Genomic DNA, 22,942 nt, shown 5'->3' with positions numbered 1-22,942 from the left:
GGACAGGGAGACAGGGTTCCTCGTGGGCACGCAGAAGCCTACAGGCTGTTGGTGTCCCTGTCCACCTGGTGTGGGGCTGTCCTGGCCTGTGAGCCCCGCACCCGTCAGCAGGGAGGCTCCCCGGGGCGGCAGGGCAGAGCCTGCTCCTACAAGCCGTCCTTGATGTTCTCAGGGGGCAGTGGCTGCCTCCTCCTTGCCCTGGGACCCTGGTGCCAGTGGCCGGCTGGGGACAGGCCGGAAGGGGCCGGGTAGGCCCGGGGCGAGAGTGGGGAAGGACGTGCCCTGCCGTATTCCTTGCTCCTTCGCAGGAGGTCAGACGGGGGGTGGGAGGGAGGGGGGCTGCAGCTACCCAGTTACTGTCAGGGCCCCCAGCGAGGCCCCGGGGCTGGCTCACAGCAGGTTCTCAGTGAGGACTCCTCTCCCAAGGCTCACGGGGCTGCTGCCAGGGCCCAGAGGAGGCCTGGGCAGGGGGGTGTCCCATGCCTCTGCACCTCCCCTAAACGGGGTGGCTCTGCATTTTCCCTTCTTGTTCCAGAGCTCTGCACTCTGTTTTGTTGCAAGAAGAAATCCTCTGGCCAAAAAAGGCATGAAAACTACAGACCCCAAGATGAAAAATGAGTTTTCCCCAAATCAGTAAATCCAATCTTTCTGCATGAACATATAATGCTAAGGAAGCTTCTAGTGGGGGATAACGCAGAGACCGAGTGTGAATAAGCAGAGCCCGCGCTCTCCGGGCGCGTCCCTCACACACTCAGCGTCGGGGCATCACGTTCTCACCAGTGTTTCCCGCGCACCTGCCGTGTGGTGCTCTGCTCGGACTTCCTGCCCAGCCGGCTCCCGGCTCCAGAGTGGATTCTCCACCCAGTGGACCAGAAAAGCACAGGTCCGACGTGCCCCCCCACGGAGAGCTGCACCCCTGCCCCCCCGGTCCCACCAAGCCTACAGCTTCGGGAGATGCAGAGCTTTCTGGCGGCAGCGGGAGAGACCTCGCCAAAGACGCGCACATGTTAGATCGGGACGTGCCGGGAGGTCCGGGGATTCCTAGCAGAGGGCGCAGGAGGTACAGGGCAGAAGTCACGCCAGCAGTCCGCAGGGAGGATGGGTTGATGGGGTTGCCGCATGGGCCGGCCTGCTAGGAGGCTGAGTCCAGGGTGCGGGTGGCCGAGAGGCTGGCGGGCAGCCCCTGGGAGGACCGGCAGGAGGGTGCGCGGGCAGACAGGCTGATGGGGACATGGGGACAGAGGGGAAATGGCAGGGGAGTTGAGCAGGATGCCCAGACTCCAGTCGGGCTGTCTGGAGGGACGGTGCTGATGAACCAAAACAGAGTGAGCGGGGGGTGGGGCTGGCCAGGAAGGTTGCAGGACAGCAGCCGGCTAGAGGCGGGCCTGGAGGAGACACCCGGATGCCGTTGCCCAAGGAGCCGCTGGACAGGAATGTCCGGGGCCGAGGAGAGGTCTGGGCTGGAGATACTCAAAAGCCACCAGCACTTGGATCGAATTGGAAGTGTGGGAGGGGTGAGGTCATGCTGGGGAAGCGCAGCGGGGCCGGGGAAGAGGACGGGCCAGGCCTCCAACTTGGAAGCAGGCAGCCCGGCCGCTGACCTACATTCAGTGCGCCCTCAGCTCCAACACCCACCCAGCGGCACTTCCCTGTGGAGACCCCCAGCTCCCGCAGGCCGGAGTGGCCCGGGGGGGGGGGGGCCCAGCCGGGGGTCTGCCACGCGCACACTCACTTGTCGGGAAGGGCCGCGATGTGCTCCAGCAGCTGCCACGGGACTCCCTGCAGAATGACATTCTGGAAGGTGGCGTGGCTCAGCACGTGGCCCTGGTGGCCGTCGATTGCCAGCACCTGGAGGCCGTCCTCCGTGCTGGGGCGCTTCACGCCGTCCACCTGCCGGCGCGGAGCAACACGGCTGTGACATGGGGTCCCGAGGCTCTCCTGCCCGTGGCTCCCGTGCGGACCCGGGGCGGCCTGTCCGGGAAGCTCTTCGATGCCGAGAGCGCTCCCCCGTGGGTTCTAGGGAGGGGCCTGAGTGACGGCCGCGTCACTTGGACACGGTGGAAGTCACCTTATGTGGACATCGGGTCTTTGAGGGGTCCTTAGAGTGAGGATCTGGAGGTGAGGCGGTCGTGGATTTGGGACGGCCCCAAACCAGCGATAAGGGTCCTTGTGGGAGGAAGCTGGGGGTGTGGGGCTCCCCTGCTCCGGGAGGCGGCGGGGACAGAGGCAGCTGCGGAGGGGCGTGTCCTGAAGCCGGGACAGCAGGGACAGCCGGCAGCCACCAGGGGCCAGCAGAGGCCTCGGCTGCCGCCCCCCCGGAGGCCGGAGAAGGACCTGGCCCTGCCATCCCCCCCGACATCGGACTTCTGTCCTCCAGGTGTCCCGGGGAAGGAAGGCTTGTGACAGCAGCCCTAGGAGACCGACCGCACCCCGTGGGCAGCCCCCACCCCCGCAGGGGCCGGAGCCACTCACTTCAGTGTAGGCGACGTCGCTCATGAGATGGAAGAAGCGCTGCCTGGAACTTTCCATCTTCACCTCCAGGAAGCGGTCCTTCGTCCTCTGCAGCAGACACAGCCGGGCGCGGGCGTCGGTGTGGGAGCCGTGCCGCGTCCCCCCACGTCCCCCCGTCCCCGCGTCGGCCTTCGTGGGCTCTGGGCCCGGTTACACAGGCCGCCCCAGCCACTCACCAGCTGGGCGCCGAGGAGCTTCCGGGGCATAGGCACGTCCACGACCGGCCGCTCGGCGAAGCGGGGGTAGGCGCTGGCCATGCAGTCGCTGACACCCGCGTCCTTGGGCAGCAGAGCCTTGATCTTGATTCTCTCGCAGCCTCTGACCGAGCAGAAGGCGAACTGCTCCCTCTCGCTGTGCGCTTCCAGCTTCAGGAACAGCAGCCTGCCGGGGAGCGCGGCAGGTCAGCTCAGGGGCTTCCCAAGCCCCCGCGGGACCCACCCGCCGCCCCCGTTAGACACGCGCGCCCTCCAGCATGGCCCGCAGGCCGCGTCTGTCTCGGGGTGTGTGCGGTGGGAGAGAGAAACGCCCAGGGAGAGAGCTAGCAACGGGGACGCGGACCCTTCCCGGAGCCCCTCTCCACGCAGTCCCGCAGCGTCTCACTTTACCCCTCAGACCACCCCGAGCAGCAGGGACTGTGACTGTCCTGGTTTCTCAGCCGGGGGAACCAAGGCTCAGAGAAGCCAAGTGAGTAGCCCAGCGTCGCACAGCAGGACGGCATCAGAGCTGGGCGGTCTGTCCCTTCACGATACCCGGTCAGGAGGATGCTCCCGGGCTTCCTGGCCGGGCTGTCCTCCGGACTGGAATTGATTCTCTTTTACGGGAAAGGACCAGACGCGGCCCAGGGGGTGCAGGGGCTCAGAGGGCGAGCACGCCAAGCACTATTGGGGCTTATCACTGCCGCTTCAGTTCTGGGGAGAGCTTTCAGGTGACCCCCACCCTGGCAACGTGAGCCCCTCCGACACGGGCTGTCCCCGGCGCTGACCTTGGCTGCGCCCACACTGCCCAGCCAGCCCGAAGCCGCAGCCCCCACCCCGCGCGGCTGCTGGTGCCAGGGACACAGTCGGCACGCGCAGAGCCGCCCCGAGAACTGGGGAAACCAACGGTTCGCTCTTGTACCCAGGAAACGAGCATCCCGGAACGCAGCTCGCACCCCCGAGCGTGTAACGGAACTAAACAAGGCACAGCCTCGCCATCGGCGGGCCCTGACGGTGGGGACCGAGGATCGGGGGCTGCCCAGATGGCTCAGTCATTAAGCGTCTGCCTTCAGCTCAGGTCGTGAGCTCACGGGAAGCCTGCTTCTCCCTCCCCACAGCCCCGCCTGTGTTCCCTCTCTTGCTGACAAATAAATAAAATCTTAAAAAAAGAAAAGAATGAGAAAATGGAGGCACATGGGTGACGTAGTTGGTTAAGCATCTGACTCTTGGTTTTGGCTCAGGCTCATCAATGATCTCAGGTCGTGAGATCAAGCCCCACACTGGGCTCTGCACCGAGCGGAGCGTCGGCTTGGGACTCTCTCTCCCTCTACCCCTCCCCTCTGTGCTCTCTCTCTCTCTCAAACTCATCTTTAAAAAAAAAGAATAGGAAAATTGCCATGAAGCAGTCCTTTCCCGGACTCCCGGGGGCTGGCTGGCAACAGCCTCAGGCTTCGGAGGTTGTGGCCATTCCTGAGACGTCAAACGTCCTCTCTTTTTTTGGGGGGGGGCAAATATCTCCCTGATTGCCGTGGACAGACGGTCGATCCCTGCCGTCCCTACCGAGTGGAACCTGGGGCCGTTCAGCACAGGGCGGGGGGCTCTGGGAACGGATAGGCCCGTGCCCAGCGGTGCCCAGTGACGCCGGGCAGGCCACTGCTGATCCCTCTCCAACCCTCCTCACCCACCTCCCCCTGGATGAGGGGCCACGTCCTCTGCTCCCACCAGCCTGCGGGGACGGGAGGTAACGCACCGCATCTCTGTTCTAAGATTCATGGCTGTCCCTTTGCTCCTGGAACGGGCACATTTCCTACAACCCCGCGAGCATTTCACGGAATGTTGGTTTTACCCCCCAGCTTGGCCGCTTGGAAGACGCCACGGGCCACTGAACCGAAGCCCCAGCAAAGCCGGGAACGCGGTGGTGGCTCTGGGGCCTGCCGGAAGGGCTGGGGGGGGGCCTATGGGCCGCGCAGGGGCTCCTCACCCTGACTCCTCATCCCAGTAGTAATGGCTCCTGCCCGGGAAGCTCTGCCGCAACCTGTCCATCTCGAAGGTGCGCACGAAGGTGCCCGTCTTGGACGTCTGCTTCAGCAAGCGATTGTGCACGTCCGAGAGGATGGAAAAGGTGGTGCCTCGGGGGTAGCAGAACCCCACGCGGATCCAGTCGCCCCTGAAGACAGGAGGAAGATCAGGTTCCGAGCAGGGACGTCTGGGGCCCCAGAGTGTCTGGGGCAGGGCCTGGAGAGAGGCGGAGCCAGCCTCCCCCAGACGGCACCTCCGTTTCTGCAACGGGGGTCATTGCCGTATTGGGGTCTGTGCAGAGTGTGCGGGGTGGGAGGGCTCACTGGGCGTCTCCCGGGCCTGCACTGGGGAGCTCCACCGGGAGCAGAAAGACGCTCCCTCATCTGGTTGTTGCCGAGGAGTCCGGGATCTGGAGGACGGGAATCAGCCCCTGGCCCAGCCCGATCTTGGGGCCCACTCCTGTCTCGGGGTGTTGTTTTCCACATCGGACGTCTGTCTCCCGGGGACACCGGGACCATGTTCCCAGAAAGCGCGCGAGCCTACGTCTGTGAGGCTGGGTCCTGAGCGACAGGCTGTTCCGTCCCCTCTCTCGGTGGCCCTGGGAGGTGGCACCAGCCCCGGCTCCTCGGTGGGGCAGAGCGACAGACAGCCCCCGTGGGAGGCCGGCCATGCCCAGGGCGGGGGGGGCTCAGCCCGGGTCTCTGGCCCCTCACTACCGGCTGCTCTCAGCCCCCGCAGAGGCGTCCTTCTGCGGGCTGACTCGGGCCGGCCTAGGGTCCGGGCGGTCGTGTGGAGATGAGCTCCCTGCCGCCCCGAGCTCCAGGGCAGCGGCCGTCCCCGGGCACGCAGCTGCCGGCCGGGCGTCCACTCACTTGTTGAAGTTGATGAGCCAGATGATGAGCTCGGCGGGGGCCGTCTGGTCCCAGTGCACGGTGTAGCCCTTCCGCAGCGCCACGACCGGCTGGTACTGCTGGTAATGGGTGCTCCGGGTCAGCGCGCCCTCCAGGGACAGGGGCCGGCCCGGGAACTCGTTCTTGACGATCTTCATCCGGAGGTTGCTGGTCTTGTAGGCCTGGATGTACATCTTCTCGAACCCAAAAAGGAAACACACGTCAGGACAATTACGAGGATGGTTCCAAGAGCGTCTGGCTAACATCTGACTACAGGCCCCACTTTCAAAGGACCCTTTTAAGGATGCATGAACCGACGGCCAAATAAGGGGGCGTATCTTCCTGCTGGGGTGCGCGATCTGGCTAAGGCTCCCTATCCCGGAGATCCTAGTGGACAAGGGGGAGGGCTGGCTTCAGAGTCCCACGGCAAACCTAAAGCAACCGGAGGATGGGGGGAGGGGTTAGGGGGCGGGAACCTTGTAGCGTCGCGCTGCCAACGCCGCTCCCTTCCCCGGCGACCTCCCGCCTGCGTGGAGAGACAGCCGGAGTGTTGCTGCTCCTCCCTCACTTTCCTGGGGTCCGGCCTGTGCGGCCACCCCCATGTCACTACGCCCTGTACCCATCAGTGACATCTCACTCCAGAGAATGCACAGAAGGTCCCGGGGACCCAAGAGCCCACTTGCCATGGGCTAGCCTCAGCGTCAGCCACGGTGTCCTGCATTCGCAAGGTGACCTCCCTGTGGCCATGGCCAGCACAGCCACGAGCCACTGTGAACGTGGAGAGGAGGGGTTATCCCCCCTCTGGTTATGCTGCCCACCAAACGGAGCGGGAGGCCCCAGCACCGCCCGCAGCCCGGCACTCAGGAGACCCACGAGTTCAAGGGAAGATTCAGCTGCAGAGGGAAGGGAGGGGCTCATGAACACGGACAGACGGACAAGGTGCTGATGACCGCCAGGCAGACGCTAACGATCAGGGCGTTTCTGCCAAAAGACAAGCAGCGCGGGGGAAAGAAAGGGTGGGAGGCTCCACACGGGGCCGCAAGCAGCGCCCACAGGGCAGGCGCCAGGGTCCAGGGTCCCGTCACCTTCTAACTCCTCAGTGAGACCCGCTAATGACCCCACCTCGCCGCAAACTCTGACCCCGCCCCCCGGCGTGCCTCCCCCAAATGGTCAGGGGCCCGCGGCTCCCCCCAGCCGAGAATTCTTCACCCTGAGCAGCAGCAAGAGCCTCTCCAGATCCTTCCACACGCCCGTCTCCCCCGGGGTGCTCTCTCCGGGCGCCTGGGACGCGCGTGCCCTTCCCCTGCTCAGGCTCCTGTCTGCACCCGACTTTCCCTACCCACAGTCCTTCCCCGCGCCTCTAGTCAGTCCGCACCCCCACACTCCCGGCCCCTCTTCCCGCCCTTAGGCTCTCTGCGGGGCCCCCTCCTCGGGCCACTGTCTGGCCGCACCTTCTATCCCCTAAGAGCCCCGACTTCCTGCCTGAGCCCGGCCTGTCTTCCTGCCGGCCTCCAGCACCCCCAGCTTCGTGTGCTTACCTGGCCACGGGGCCCCTTCCCCTCTCTGGCACCAGCTCCCTGTCCCATCTCTCCCGGACCCCAGACCTCCAGCCAGCTCCTTGCTTGCCAGCCCCATTCCTGATGCCCACAGTGCCCACCCGCACGGTGGCCCCGAGGACAACCTCCTTCCTTCATGCTCGTGTCCTGCCGCTCGGGGGCCATCGGGCTCACTGGGCTCCCCCTACTTTCACACCTTCATTCTCTTGGGCCTGTCCCCTCATTTAGTCACCATTCAGCCACATAGTAGCTAACGGCAGCGTCATAATAGCCAACGAAGGTTTTTGGTTCTACCGTGTTCACCGTGCCATTCCATACGACTGCCAGCGGCCACTGGGTACTGGAAACCAGTCACTGGAAACCAGTGACCAGCGTGGCCGAGGACCCAAATTATAAATTTTGTTTTATTTAACTTGAATTTCAATCCAAAGGCCGTGCAGAATAGTTTCCCACTAAACGTGATTTTTGGTAGGATTGGCTTTCACTTTGTTGAAAACCTACATCCAAATGGGAGTGGGTTCTAAGTACAAAATGGTCATGGATTTTGAAGATTTAGAACAGGAAGACAAATACAGAAATGTCAAGTGCCTTACTAATGATTTTTATATATTGTTTGCACATTGAGATGAAAGTATTCTGAGCATGCTATTAAAATCCACTATTAAATATCAAAATTGGGGGACCCCTGGGTGGCTCAGTCGGTTAAGCCTCTGCCTTTGGCTCAGGTCATGATCTCAGGGTCCTGGGATCGAACCCTGCATGGGGCTTTCTGCTCGGCAGGGAGCCTGCTTTTCTCTCTGCCTCTGCCTGCCTCTCTGCCTACTTGTGCTCTCTCTGAGAAATAAATAAATAAAATCTTTAAAAAAAAGTTAAAATTGGGGGGCTGGGTGGCTGAGTCGTTAAGCATCTGCCTTTGGCTCAGGTCATGATGCCGAAGTCCTGGGTTCGAGCCCCATGTAGGGCTCCCTGCTCAGTGGGGAGCCTGCTTCTCCCTCTCCCCACACGCGACACTCTCAGTGTCTCTCTCTCTCTCTCGGATAAATAAAATCTTTTAAAAATTATTAAAATTAATTCCCCATTTCTTTTTCCTTTTTGACATGACTTCTAGAAAATTTAAGACCCACACATGGTCTGCATTATGGTTCTGGTGGTCGGGGCTGGTGGAGCCCCTTCTACCCGTAGGTCATTCGAACCCGCGCCCACAGCCTCACGAAGGAGGCTCAGCCATCCCCGGGGAGCGGGCTTCGCATCCACCCACACCTTCACGCCTACTCGAAGCCCTGGGCCTAAGTCCAAGCCCTTGACCTCGGGGTGCCCCCTCCTGGGCATCCTGCTTTCCGCCCATGCAGCATTTCCACTTTGACTTTCTGAAAATTCTACTGGAGGAGGAGGAGAGAGGAAAGAAAAACGAGAGGAGAGACATCCAAATCTCCTGCTTGGCCGGAGCCAGGCCTGCAGGAGGCACGCACTCCTGCTCGTCATGGGACAGGGAGGGGGACGGGGGACCCCAGGGGCGCCCCTGGCCTCCCCACCTGTGCATAGTGCCCGCTGCAGATGGCCCCTCTCCAGTCGGGGACGTTGATGCAGTCCGGGTGCCGGACCAGCCAGTTGTCATCCTTGGTGAGGTAGGACCCCGGGTACTCGGACACAGAGCCATCGATGTCGTGGAACAGCGACGTCTTATCTCCATCCATGTCCAGCTGGTTGAACCAGGGCCCGGGCTCTCCGAAGAACACTCTGGAAGTAATCTGAACAGAGCCCAGGAAAGTGAGGCCGGGCCAGGGGTGACGGGGAAACGGCGGCTGTCATCGGGCCAGGGAGGTTTCCGGTTTCCACTGATGTAACACCCCGGCCAAACCCAAGACACGCTCGGACGCTGCGGGAGGCCTCACGGCAGACCTCGCAGCTCACCTCCCGGAGGGAGCCAGACACAGGCGGACGCTGAGCGGCCTCAGCTCTGGACCCAGCATGGCCGTCTGGCCTCTGCTCGCGGGAGGCCGGGCTACTGCGGGTGACCCTGGAGAGTGCCCTGATGTGCGAGCGGAGGGGACACAGCAGCGTGTGTGAGGCTGTGGGGACGCGCTGTTTCCGGAAGACGGTCTTCCAGCACCAGCCCCGGAGCTGTCCGGGACCAACCTCTCCCGGGCCTCAGCGGCCTGAGTAAAGAAGTGAAGTGGCAGGTTTCCCTCCTTCCCCGCAGCCGGCCAGTGCTGGGCAGACAGGCAAAGGGCAGGCCCCGAGGAGGACCAGGAGGAGCAGGAGGAAAGGAAAGTTCTGGCGGGTCCATAACCCAGAGAAAATGCCCACCCAGCCTGACCAGCCTCTCAGAGCAGCCACTGTCCTGCCCTCCTCACCCCAGCTCCTCGCTGGCGCCTGTCTGCGTCCGGAGGGGACCCCGTTCACAGTGCGGGGAGAGATGAGCACAACGTCCTTAGCAAAGGAGGCCTTGGGAACCCTGGGATTTTAGATTAATTATACCCACTCAGGTGGCCCTGTCATGAGACTCAGTAGGTCAAGACCAAGGCCTTTGGAGGAGCAGCCCCAGGCCCTTGAGTCTGGCCGGAGCCCCTGCACAGGCCCAGGGGGGTTGGCGGGGTGAGGGCAAGGAGCACTCACGCAGCCGGGCTTGACCTGCGGGGCAACCTACACTTGTACTTTTCCAGTCTGGATGCCGACGGGCTGGGACGGGGCCCAGCCTGCTTGGAGGAAGTGGTTCACTCCCTGTGGTGGTGGCCGCGGCTCAAACTCCAGCCCCGGGGGACCTGTGAATCACCGCCTGAAGTCTGGGTTTGCCCGGAGCCTGCCCCGGCGCCGCACTCACCGGGACATCCTCAAAGGCGATGTTGGTCACGTTGTTATGGGGGCAGCTCTGCCAAGCGTTGTTCAGCCGGAAGGCCAGGGCGCTGGTGTGCCGGCCCTCCAGTGCCACGAACTTGCGGAAAGTGCAGTTCTGGATGCTGATGGGGCCGTCATACAACTGAATTCCTCGGATCGGGAAGTTCCTATGGATTTATGGAAGTCAGATGTCAGGCCAGCTGCCATGTTGTACCGTGTCATTGTTCGCTCCCTCCAAGGTGGATGGAAACAGAGACTTCCCGGGTAAACCATGCCTGAACCCACCTCCAGCGACTCCTCAGTGCGGGGCATCAGTGACTCAGTAATTAGTTCACTGAGAAAGCACTCACAGATGCAGAAAGCCTCCGTAAACAATTGCCAGATGACTTACTGGATGGAAGGATGGATAGATGGACAGATGGACGGACGGATGGATGGACGGATGGATGGGTGGTTGAGTGGATGGATGGTTGGATGGATGGATGGGTGGATGGATGGATGGGTGGGTGGATGGATGGATGGGTGGGTGGATGGATGGGTGGTTGAGTGGATGGATGGTTGGATGGATGGGTGGGTGGATGGATGGATGGATGGGTGGATGGATGGATGGGTGGGTGGATGGATGGGTGGGTGGATGGATGGGTGGTTGAGTGGATGGATGGATGGATGGATGGATGGATGGATGGATGGACGGACGGATGGGTGGACGGATGGGTGGTTGAGTGGATGGATGGTTGAATGGATGGATGGGTGGATGGATGGATGGACGGACGGACGGACGGATGGATGGATGGGTGGATGGAAAGGTGATTGAGTGGATGGATGGAAGGAAGGATGGAGAGATGGAAAGATGGAAGGTTGGATGAAGAATGGATATCTGTTTAGTTGCTGGCCTGGGGTTTGGGGAATTATCCTTTATTTAAATATTTCCCCCAGTTTTTCCGTCCTGTGAAGAATCATTGGGTAAACATTGTGGATACTGCTACAGAATGCCAGTATTATGTCCCTTGGGAGACTAGAGCCATTAGTCATGATCGTCTTCATCTCAATTGCCATAATTTAATCAGATTAAAACCCAGATGAGTTTCGTCTGAGTAAGCCTTTCGATTGCAAGTCTCTGGGGTCTGGGACAAAATGGAAGGCGATGGTAATGCGTGAGATAACTGTGCATAACCTTCCCAGCACCCCTTGCAGAGAGGCAGCCCCCCCTGCTGGAGGGCAACAGTATGGGGCTGCCCCTGAACCCCAGGAAGGCCATGATCTCCAGGCCTCGGGGAAAGGACGGGGAGGAGGCCACATGCTCAGAGGTGAAGCAGAAGGGACCAGAGAACGGGCCACTTGCCCCCATCTAGGCTTGTTCCTTCTTCGAGCCCAGTTGGTATGCTTTTACTGGTGTCTCTGCTTCTGGGCCGGGCCCCTCCTTCCACAGCCGGCATGAAGGAGCAAGGGCAGCAGGAGGGAACAAACACCGAGAAGGTCCCCGGGGAGAGGCCGTACTCCGCAATGCCCTGGCCTCCACCTCAGCAGCTCCCCAACGAAAGCCCCGATCATGCCAGTCTTGGCCGGCGCCCTCATGGGCCCCAAGGACTTCCTGTACTTCTGCATCGGCAGGAGTCGATTAGCGGCAGGGCCTGGAGCCGCGGTTCTCACGGGCGCCTCCATGCGCGGTTCCAGTCGTGCGCCCCGGGGACCGGCTGTCCTTACTAGCCGCGCTCAGAGTGTGTGCTCACGTCCTCCCGCGCCCGGCCCAGTCCCATTCAGGACGCGTCCCCGTGACGGGGAAGGCACAGTCCCCACTCGTGAAGGCGCTGCGGGGAACCTGCCTGCTTCGGCAGACCCATGAGGGCTCCATAAACAAACAGTCCCGGCGTCATCAGGACATTCCGGCCCTGGGAAGCCGGTAACCCGCAGCAAAGCCACCCAAACAAGCAGAGGTCGACTTGCTCATAAAAATGACCCGAAGGGACGGGTGCAGCCCTTAAACCAGACAAAAACAAGGGCTTCCTGACGGCTTGTGCCCGCGGGGCTGGGGTTCCGTCCCCAACGTCCTTGCAAAGGCCACACCCACTGCGGTGGGAACTTCAGGCTGTGTCCCGCAGTAGAGGCAGGAATCGCATTCCCCGGGAGAAGGAAAGATGCTCAGGGAGCCAGAGGGGCCCCCTTAGAACTCGGCGAGCCTGGCCCCCTGTGCTGGCCGGCTCGGAGCCTTGCAGTCTGGGTCAGATTCACGTTTGAGCAGAATCACCATCAGACAGACGGACCCCCTCTCCCCCCCTCTACTCCACGAAGCTCCCTGAGGAACTGGCCACGTCCCTTGCGTCCCTTTGCTCTGAGCCGGTCAGCTCTCTAGGTCGCCCCCTCCTCCAACCACGTGTTTGTCCTCGTCCCCACTCTGTGCGAACTCCACGTGTGACAGACCGCCCACGGCCCCTTAGCGCAGCCCTACGATTCTGCGGGGGAACGAGCCTGGCCGCAGGAATTTCTCCCTGCACGAGCTTGTTTGAACGCCCAGGGCCCACAGGGAATGAGTTTCGCCTTGAATGGCCCTGGCAGCCCCGAGGAGGTGTGACAGCACCTCCCAAGCCATTCCCCCGAGTGGGATCCCGTCTCCCGTCGAAGGTCCCCATCTGCGTGGGACACGGCCTCAGGTTCTGTCCCCTCCCTGGTTATTCCCCGTGGGCCTGAGTCCATCTGTCCCCCATCCTCAGAAGGATGACGGAGATGAAGGAGCCGTGGTCGCTGAGCTGGACACTGAATGCCACTAAGGTGTTCCCAGAACCACGCTGCGTTCCGATAGACACGTGGCCCCGTGGACGGATCTCCCACACTGTTCTTTAAAATTCCTTTCTCCTAGGGCACCTGGGTGGCTCAGTGGGTTAAGCCACTGCCTTCGGCTCAGGTCGTGATCCCAGCATCCTGGGATCGAGTCCCGCATCGGGCTCCTTGCTCGGCAGGGAGCCTGCTTCTCCCTCTGCCTGCTACTCTGTCTGCCTGTGCGCTCACGCTCTCTCTCGCTCTCTCTCTGACAAATAAATAAATAAAATCTTAAAAAAAAAAAAACAATAAATTCCTTTCTCCTGTGCTCAATTTCACCCCACTGCCGGCTAACGCCTTTGGATTGAGTGACCTCTCCTCTGGGTCACGGACAGGGCCGGCCGCCAGCAGGTGGAAATCACCGGCAGGCGGAAATCACCGGCACCCTTCCCTCCACTGCTGCCGCCCAGCGCAAGCCACACGAGGAAGCCACCCAGGCTGAAAACCTACTGGCCTATGGGGAGGGTCCTCCCGCTGTGGTCCAGGCCGCCGGGGCCCCAGATCCTGTTGTCCATCATTTCCGTCCCCACGTTGCCACTCTCGCCAACAAACAGGCTGTTCTTTATCTCCTGCTTGGAGCCCTCGTCGTACGGGAAGGTCCCACCGCTGTAGGGAGAAGGTGTCTGGGCTGAGCTGTCCAGAGCGGCTTCCCATGGAGGGCTCAGCACAATGACGGCTGCCCTTACCTGGCCAGGGTCAGGCCGATGCCATTGTCAGCAAACCTGGGGACAAGAGCGGACCGTCAGAGCCTGCCCTCCCTGCACACTCGGGGAAGCCACGCGTGGAAGGACCCTCCCCTGTCCCCGGCATTGCACCGTGGACGCTGTGTGGGGAAGGAGGCACGGGCTGTGCTGAGGGAGCTGGGGGCTCTCCCGTTTGGGCTCTGCTTGCAAAGATGGGGCTCAGCGTTTGGGGCCACAGTGCCCCTCGGCAGCACACACACCAGGCCCCGTGAGCCGCCTCCTGCCCTCCTACCCGCCCATGACTCCAGGGCTAAGTGTGAGGTTGGACCTCGGAGGACCCTCCCCCCTTCGGAGGGCCACCCTCGGGGCCCGACTCGGTAAAGACGGGCTCTGTGGATGCGGTTCCAACTCCCCCAGCCACCCCTACTCCCAGTCCAGCCCCGGCAAGAGGGGCGGACAGATGCCAAGCTTCCCAGGGGTCAGGCAGTGCTGGGAAGGGGGGAACCCACAGTCAGAGTTATGCTGTGGCCATGCTTCCAAGTCCCACAGGTTGTGATTTCGAGCCCTAGTTCCACTACTTGCTTGTTGGTCATTGAACTCAGCCTCGGTTTACCATCTCCCAAATGGAGGTGATCATTTGTATCTCGAGAAGCCCGGTGGCAAAGGCAACCAGGACTCGGGGCACGGCAGGGACCCAGAACACGCCGGCTGCGTCCCTCCTCCCTCTTCTCACGGACCGGCTCTGCGGCTGAGAGAGCCTCACCTGGGGGCTGCTCGGTGACCCACAGCACCTGCGTACGCTGTTTTTAGAGGGGCTGAGGGGACGCCGCTGCCTCGGGAGGGACCAGAAGGCCAAAGCCCACGTACCTGTTCCTCCCCACCCTGCTCTCCTCTCCTCCATGTGGGGAGACGTCAGCCCCTCCCTGTCCCAGACCCCACGGCTGTCTCCTCACCGACAGCTGTCCAGCCACACGTCCCCGCCGCGCAGCCAGGCCCCGTGGTCCTGGTTCTTGTAGGCGGTGAAATGTCGGATGATGGCCGGCTCCCGCGGCTTCAGCGGGTCGGCATCCTGGTGAGGGCTGTATCTGGAGCGTACCGTGGGGAGGGCACAGGTGGCCGGGTTGGGGGGCTGCTGAGCAGAACCCCTTCTGGCCGTGAGCTTCCCCCCAAGCACAGTGACAGGAAGGCGCCGAGGAGGCCACTGCCAGCTCCCATTCCCTGGGCTCTGGCACGAAGCTGCCCAGCCTGTCACAGAAGCCACTTGGGCCGAGGAGCCCCCACCCCACGCGGGCCAGGGCGGGTCACAGTGCAGAGGGAAGTCCAGCCGGCCAGGCCCGATCCCTGCGTGCGGTGTGGCCCCCGGGGCTGGGAATGCCCAGCTCCCCATGGACGGGGGACTCTCGACCTCACAGCTACTCTGGGCTCAGCTCCTGGGCTGCACGCAGGGATCGGTGGCGTCCAGACCGGCAGATGCCTGCCATCCACGTTATCATGGCACCAAGCCATTCGCTCTGAAGCAGGCCAAGCACCTTGGCGTCTTTCAACGGCACTGAGCTGCCTAATGACCTTGAGGTTTTGAAAGCACCTTTGGATCGTGGCCCCAGCCTCCGGCTGAGCTCAGTCGCGTCCCAAGAACCCAGGGGTGCCGTTCTCCCCGACTTCCCTCTTCCCCTGTAGCTCTCGGCCCAGCCGGCCGACGGACCAGGTCCTGGCTCTGGCTGAGAGATCCAGGAACCTCTAGAGATGTCTGTCTCCCTTCCTCGGCGATAGCCGAAGCCTAATTCAGACTTCGCCCCACTCCGATTTTCACCAGGTGACCCCAGCAGCGAGCTGTAGGCCCAGGACAGAGAGAGTGCCCACCAGCTACCCGATGAGTGAGCGAGCGAGTGAGCGAGCGAGCAGAGAGAGCAAAGCTGGGTCAGGAGCCCAGTGCGGAGTGTGTGCGTCCCCAGGGGTGACTACCTGGCGGAGATGATAGACAGGAAGGGCCGCTTGTCCTTGGCAGAGGCCTCCGTAGTCTTGACCCCGTTGTCTATGATCATGCCAGCCTGCGGGGAGGGGACAGTCAGGGAATGGTCACTTCCTCTTCCAGGCTGGGGCCCCTCCTCAGGCCCAGCCTCACCACACACTCTTGCACACTCCAGTAAAACCAGCCGTGCTGTCGGGATGCATTAACAGAAGTAAGGGGTCTGCAGAGAGGGAGGTGAGCAGCCCGTATGGCCTGGCTTTGCTCAGAGCAAATCTGGAATACGGCGTCCTCTTGCAGGTGTGCGTGAGGAAGCTGAGGTCTGGAGGGGTACGTGTCTCGTCCAGAGTCACGCAGCTAGGTCCGTGCCCGGAACTCACCTTGCTCTGGGCAGTTACAAGCCTGGGCCCCATGTCAAGGGCGACAGGCACGCGCTCCTGGGAAACGTGTCTGCAGAGACTTAGAGGAACTGCTGAATGTAGGTCTTGTCTCCCCACAGGGGGCAGGGGTCTGGGGTCCTCCCACAGCTCTGCCTGGGCTCCTGCCTGACTCAAGGGCAGAACCTCCATTCCTGTTTGGCCCTGAAGGTGTTTACGTGGTCAGCTCTGGGCGCAAAGGAGTCAGGGCCTCCCAGTGAGGGGGCCTCCTGGCCTCCTGGGAAGGCCCAAACCCAGGCTCCCTTCTCCAGTAGCCGGAGGCCACCCTGGCTAGCGCATTCCTAAGTCAGAGTGTCGTGGGTCGGAAGACGAAGGGCCAGATCCCCAGCTGCTCATGAGCCATGACTGTCGTCCCCCCAAGCCCCAGCTGTGGCCTGCGTTAAGACAGGCTAAGAACACTGATATCAGAGGATGGCGAAAGGCTCAGTGCTGGCCCCCGGGCCATGGCCCCGGACTAGGACCCTCACCCATGGGGAGCAGGGGCGGGGCTCATGGGGGGGGGGGGCACCAAGCCCAAGACTCCATTCAATCAGTGCAGCTCGTGGTTCCTGCCCGCCCCCTCCTCACCTGTACCCGCGAGTCCCTGCCTACCTCCTGCCCTGCTCACAGCCCCCTGCTTCGAAGGTCCCCTATCCAGGCGCTACCTGGCCCAGCGTCCAGCTCAGAGGAAGGCTTCTTGAGGAAGGGGTCCCAAGAAGCAGCCAGCACAGCCTGACCCCTGCTTGGTCGACCCCCGCCCTGCAGCCTTCACCTCTGTGTCATTCCTGTACAGCCCAGGCAGCCTCGGGAACCCCTGCTCTGTCAAGAGGACGTTGCTGCCTCCTCGTCTCTACTCTCTGTCCCGAGAGACTCTTCCCGCTTGGCCTCCAGGCCCTGAAGCTGCCCAGACGCCCCTCAGCTGCCCCGCGCTGCCCACAGGCCCCCTCTGCTGCCCCAGCGCAGGTGTAAGCCCCGGCCGGCTCCAAGAGGATTCCCCTTCTCCACAGCAATCCCCTGCAGGAGGTTTTTCCTCTCCATCCTGATGCATCCATCCCCTCCGGGGCTCGGCTTCCTCGTCCGTCCCAGTAGGGGCTGGACCAGAAGATCAACCTCGACCCGTGCATACTGCGCCAGCCCCCCAAGGCCACCTCTGCACCCCCGGGTGCCCCCTCTGGTCTCAGCCTGGCTCCCCCGCTCTGTGTCCCATGGCTCCATCCTTGCTGCTGTCCCGGGGGGCGTCCTCGACACGGCGGGAGTCCCAGCCCTCCTTCCCGGCACCCGGTGTGGTTCTGGACCAGGGGCTTCTGTTTCCCTGTTTCCCGCCTGCCCCTCGGCTCTGCATGGACGGAGCAGCCCATCTCCCGGAACAACGCAGCAGGATCGGAGCCCCCACCCTCCTTCAGGACCGGCTCCCTAGCTGGCAGGTCAGGCTACGCCTTCAGGGTCAGGCGCCCCTTGCTTCTCCTTCTAGCTCTGACCAGAGGCTAAGGCAGGGCCAAGGGAAGAACAGCCGTGGGACATTCTCACTAAGAACAGCAGGAGCCGAGGAGGCTTTGCTTTTCTGCAGACGGGCTCTAGGAACACCGTGGCCGTGGGCCGTAGCCAGCAGGCTGTCCCAGCTCTGATGACCTGCAGGCCCGGGAGGGAAGACGGCCAGGCTGGCCAGGGAGGCAGGGTCTGGAAAGACTTACCCGGTAGTTGGAATGTGCTCGGTTGTTATGGAATTTTCCCAGTGGAATGTGCTCTGAATAGCCCGGGGAGTACATTCCCTCCGAGGGGCCTGTGGGCACGTGGTGGAAGATGAACCAGAACCCGGTCTCCTGTTGGGGTGGGGTACGGGGAGAGCCACAGAAGTCAGCCCCGCAGGCTGGAATGGCCCGACGGGGGCAGGAACCAGCACGACCGCCCATCGGGTTCCCTGCAGCCCATCCCCAAACCGCTGGCTCGGGGTCCATGATGCTCCTGGCTCTTCCCTTTCATTTTGCAGCTCTGGACACGGAGGCCCAGAGACGGCACCTGACCCCTCGGGTCCCATGGATGCTAAGCGGCAGGGAGGAGTGGGTGAGAGCAAGGCTGTGTAGACGGAACACCGCGTTGGAATCCCATGCTTGCCCCTGGGCACGTTCGCCCTCCCTGCCCCGGCTTCCCTGCCCAGCAGGTGGAAGGGACAGGCCCCTGCCTCAGGGTTGATGCACGAATTACACAATTTTAGCTGAGGGCGGCACTTGTGGGCGGGGACAGCTCCAAGCCACACCCTTTTCCATGGAATAATCAGTCATTTCAGTAAAGTGCTCTGATCCCCCGTATGGTAAAGGTACAGGGTCCGTTGCTTAAAGCCAAGTCCACGTGACCCCTTATCCAGGCTGACCCTGACCTGGGGCTCCTTTCCCCTCCCCGCCGCCCCAGTTTACTTCCTGCCGAAGAGGAAGGGGTCGTTCTGCTCACCTCGGAGCCCGCGGCCGCGCAGTTCATGAGGTTGTTGTTGGGGTTGGCCATCCAGAAGGTGGACACCGCACTGCGGGGTGGGGCAGGGACCGCATGACGTCACCCAGCGGCTGCTGGCTGCCCTGCCCCCCATGCGAGGCACGAGAGACCCTTAGTCCGCTATGAAACCCGGTTTGCTCGTGCGAGGGCGGTGGGCTTCCGCGTCTCGAGGGCTCGCAGTTCAAAGGGGGCACGGGGCACGCTGAGGTGGAGGCCGTTGGTGGCTGAAGTCGGAGCCCAGCTCTCCAATGGGGAGAAGCCACCAGCGCCCGGACAGGGCCCGATACTCGGGGAGAGGCCCGCAAGGGAAGGCTGACTACACGGGCAGTCCTGTCTGTCTCCAAATGGGAGACCCGCGGGTTCCCACTGGGGCCCCGTGGGGCAGCTCATGGCCTCGCAGAGGAGGGCCACAGGACGTCGGGGGAAGCCCGAAGATGAGGACAATGGTTCTCTGTGGACAGGAATGATGGCCACGGGCAAGCAGAGAAGGAGGGAGTAGACAGCAGGCCCTCCATGGCCTCTGTGGCCTCCGTGGCCTCGGCGGAGAGACTGAGGGCAGTAGGGGGCTAAGGCTGCGAGGCACAAGCCACTTAGAAGCCCCGGGGTGCCGAGGTCAGAGGCCTGGCCGGGGGCGGGTGAATGAGCGCCTGCTCTGCGCGCAGGGCCCTCCGGGGCGCGGCCTGCGGTGGCCGGTGGCGGGAGGGGGAGGCACTCGCCTGCAGTCCTGCCGGGGCTTGGGGATGTAGCCGGGGTAGGAGTCTCCTGTGACTGTCCTGCACATCTTGCTGTCGCGGTCGGAGGGGAGGAGGGTCCCAGACTTGACGAGGAGGCCCAGGCAGTGGTCGAAGGTGTTCCGCTCCTCTGGCCCGTCCTCCGTGAAGAAGCAGTGGCCCAGAGAGTTGTAGCCCACCACGTCCTTGACCTGCGGGGAGCAAGACCGGGGCCTCTCACCCAGCGCCCCCCTGTTCCCGACCGGGAACGATGGTGCACTCAGCCCTTTGATCGGCAAATGTGACAGGGCACGGGCGGCACCCCAGGTCCCGTGAGGAACCCCGCCGGCTTGGGGAGGGGCCTGGCCCGGGTGTGCGGCCTGCGGGCTGGGACGCGGACTTCAAAGCCCCTTCCAGCATAGGGTGGGGCAGGGACAAAGTGTGAGAGGCGGGGCCCATGCAGGCAAGAGCACCCCAGGGACACAGCTTATGAGGAGGAACTGCACAGAACGCAGCCCGCTGGAAAGGGCGGTGGGACGGCTTCCCCGGCGGGGCAGCATCTGAGCCCGGCAGGCTGGGCCCTCGCCATGGCCCACGGTGCACGTCAGGAGACATTGGCAACCCTCGGGCCAAGAGCCAGAGACGGCTGCAGACCGCAGCTCGTCCACGACCCGGAGTCCCGGAGTCAGTGGGGGACGCCGACGCTGAGAACGCGGGGCACGGTCCCAGCAGCGCGTCCCAGCAGACGGGAGACTCGGCTCCCTCACCCGTCACAGGTGAGGGACTCCGGCTCCACAATCTCTGAGGCCCCTTCTGGGTCTGAACCCCACGAGCACATCAGTCTCAGAACTAAAAGGTCCTTACAGGGTCCCTGGCCGGAGCCGCCTCCCTCCCCAAGGCCAGACGGCCCGTGAGCACCCCGGACACAAGGGCATGGTGCTTCTACTTGAATGCCCCAGAGACGGGATGCTCACCACCTCAAAGATAGCCTGTCCACGGCAGAGCGCTGACGATGGTGAGAAACACCCACTGAACGTAACTGAGATCTCGACCCGCACCCTAGGACATCAGTTCGACCCACACGGATTACGAACCTACCAGCAGGCCAGGCCCCGGAACATCCAGGCCCCACCCCAGAACAGCTCCCCGTCAGTACCGGTAACACTTCAGGGAGCCATCCCGTCCCTTGTGGGAGTTTAACGGCGTTCCGGGCTTCTGTCCTCGCCACAAGTCAGCAGCATCCCGCAGTGTGACAGTAGAAATGTCTCAGACACTCGCTGCCAAGCACTCCCCTGGGTTGGGGGTGGCACAGTTCCCCTGGCGGGGACACACAGACCCCGGGTGAGCACCCCAGCTACCCCCGGACTCTTCCTAGGACAGAGCCTGCCTGCTCCAATCTCCAGACAGCCACGTTCTAGAAGCATCCGGAACCGGGACCCTTCACGTCCTTTTCGTCTTGCTGAAGTCTTACACAATTCTAGAATACTTGGTTTTGGCGTTTGGCTTTGTTTGGTTTTTAGAGCTAAGGAAACTGAGACTCGGGAAAACGAAGTGATTTGCCCAAGGTCGTACCACCCATGTGTTCAAAGCCAGGCAGGGCTGGGACCCTCGCTTTCTTCCTGCGTCCACTTGCCCCACAGGGGAGGGTCCAAACACACAGGCCGCCTTGTTCCAGGCCGGCTGTGTTCCCTCCATGTCCCTCCCTGATCCTTGGTTATTGGCAAAGGCGTGATCTGGAGTCCTGTTCTGTCCCTCACCGAGCAGTGAGCAAACACCAGGGTCATCCGATGGGGCGGCCTCCTTTCGTCCCAGTCAGCTGGGAAGCGGCTTGTCAACATCCGGAAAGACAAGCAGGAGGAAGCGGGGGCTGCTGGGGCTGGCGGGGACAGCTTCAAGCAAGTCCCAGGCCGCCACTTACGGAGAAGGACACTGCCGGCCAGAGCGGGGCCGTGGGGGTCCCAGCGAGCTCACGGACCGGGAGCCGGAGCCGCAGCCGCGTTCAGACCCTGGCCTCCCGCCTCCTGCCCACGGCTCTTTCAGAGTCCCAAGCGCCCACGTTCCCCGCTGTCCCGACCACACCCCGCGTGGCCCTTCTCCGGAGGCAACGGGAGTGAGAGAGGAGTCAGGGTCAGGGACGCTCATTCTAACCAACGCCCCGGGAAGAGATGCCCCCCAAGACCCTTGAGGAGTGCACCGGGGAAAAGCCTGCACCGAAAGGAATAACGAGAACTAGGCTTTGTGGGGTGTCGAGTGTGTTACAGACGTTATCTCGCTTCATTCCGACCGCGGCCTGTCTCCCTTTCGCCTTCCGACCCGGTTCTCCACCCGCCGATTCTGTTCTGTTCCGTCCTCCCAGTTGTCAGCAGCCCCCGACCGAAGCAATCCCATCCGTCTTGTGCCTTCTCCTCGGGGGCGGGCGGGGACGGCGCAGGCGCGGAGGGGACAGCGGAGGGGACAGCGGAGGGAGGGGACGGCGCGGTGAGGAGGAGGAAAGGGCTGGGTGGGAGCAGAAGACACGAGTCCAAGCCTTGGCTCGGCCACAGACTTGCACACGGCCCAGGCCTCGCTGGGGTGACAGGTGCCTTCTAAAAGCTGCCTCTTAGGTCTCTGATCCTTCTGCCTCAGAACGTTTCCCAGAACTGAGTATTTACACTGTGTCACAGCCTGAGACAGACAGACAGACAGACAGACGAATCCGTACACTACAGCCGCACTCCCAGACAACACCATACGGGTTTGAGGGGGGCCATCAAGTCCCTGGCGGCTAGCCCGCAGCCCGCACCCCGCTCTCAAGCGCAAATCACACGTTGCCCTCCCTTCGTCCGCACGTCACCCCTGCGGAGGGTTGGCAGTGCAAACGGGGATTCCCGGAAGCTGTTGGACGTCTTGGAGTGCAGTCAGGTGGGGTCCTGGCAGGAGATTAGGAAGGAGCAAAGGGCTCAGCCCTCAGGGTCTGCTTCATCTGACACGACCCTGTAACTCATTGCCTGAACCCGGACATCGTTTAGAGGAAAGGAGGAAAGGAGGAAGCTGTTGGTGACCAAGCTAGGAAAACGCGTGTGAAGTGGAGGGTTGTGGGCAGACCGACCTCCTCCAGCGAGAGGAAGACACAGCGGCTGCAGACGAGCAAACACGACCGGAAATCAGCCCTGCCTGACTCCCGCCTTCCGGGCCAGCGAGACACCATCCGTACTAGCGAGAAACTTGACCCCAGATACGATCAGACTGAAAGACGCATTTCCAGGATTCTACCACTCACTTGCAGTTCTTCGAGCCACTGAAGAAAAGAACCTATTTTTGCCGAGTCTTAAGGAGTATGTGGCGGGCAGACAGCAGCCAAGAAGGCGGTGGAGAACCAGGTCGCGCTCCGCCTACCAGGAAGACGGAGCCCCGGGAGGCAGCCCGGGAGAGGCATGAGCGGGAAGGGAGCCCGGGAAAGAGCGGCCTGGCGCCCCTGGCCAGCTGCTCCCTGAGCTGATGGGGACGCACCCGCCTCTTCCCCAGCGCACCTCTTCCCTGACCCGTCGGCAGAAGCCCCCGCCTGGGACTCTTCGGGGGACAGTGAGCGCCGCTGTCTGAGGTCCTCGTGGGGGCTCAGGCGGGGAGGAGAATTGGGAGCAGCTATCGGAATCCAAGAGCCAGTGAGACTGAATTCAAGAAACCAGGAAACAGGGCCAACAGACTCCTGGCCCGTGGTTCCCAGATCTGGGTGGGGAGAGAAGGCTCTGGGCGCCCGCTGTACAGGACAAGGGACCACAGCCGTATCCGCAGGAGAAAGCTGCGGGACTGGTGTCTCCCTGAGGCTGGACGGCGGGGGCTGCAGCAGGCGTGGGGCCCCCAGATGCCTTTGCACCAATGACCACA

The 22,942-nt window shown here is 62.6% G+C and overlaps 1 protein-coding gene across 1 annotated transcript in view; it reads right to left on the bottom strand.

Annotated features, from left to right (window-relative positions):
• Positions 1–22,942, bottom strand: part of LOC123944518 (cell migration inducing hyaluronidase 1) — a 124,735-nt gene that overhangs the window by 5,723 nt on the left and 96,070 nt on the right. Inside the window, exons 14-27 of the mRNA XM_046009684.1 lie at positions 19,085–19,290; positions 18,330–18,399; positions 17,576–17,704; positions 15,465–15,550; positions 14,456–14,587; positions 13,506–13,541; positions 13,270–13,425; positions 9,992–10,172; positions 8,703–8,918; positions 5,597–5,808; positions 4,687–4,872; positions 2,688–2,892; positions 2,473–2,559; positions 1,733–1,890 (exon numbers count right to left, since the gene is read on the bottom strand). Of these exons, the coding sequence (XP_045865640.1) occupies positions 1,733–1,890; positions 2,473–2,559; positions 2,688–2,892; positions 4,687–4,872; positions 5,597–5,808; positions 8,703–8,918; positions 9,992–10,172; positions 13,270–13,425; positions 13,506–13,541; positions 14,456–14,587; positions 15,465–15,550; positions 17,576–17,704; positions 18,330–18,399; positions 19,085–19,290 (2,060 nt within the window). The remainder of the gene's footprint in view (positions 1–1,732; positions 1,891–2,472; positions 2,560–2,687; positions 2,893–4,686; positions 4,873–5,596; positions 5,809–8,702; positions 8,919–9,991; positions 10,173–13,269; positions 13,426–13,505; positions 13,542–14,455; positions 14,588–15,464; positions 15,551–17,575; positions 17,705–18,329; positions 18,400–19,084; positions 19,291–22,942) is intronic.

The sequence above is a fragment of the Meles meles genome, chromosome 6 (genome assembly GCF_922984935.1).
Source record: "Meles meles chromosome 6, mMelMel3.1 paternal haplotype, whole genome shotgun sequence".
Classification (NCBI taxonomy): Eukaryota; Metazoa; Chordata; class Mammalia; order Carnivora; family Mustelidae; genus Meles; species Meles meles.
The sequence above is the reverse complement of the archived record's forward strand: the minus strand, read 5'-3'. Positions and strand labels throughout refer to the sequence as shown.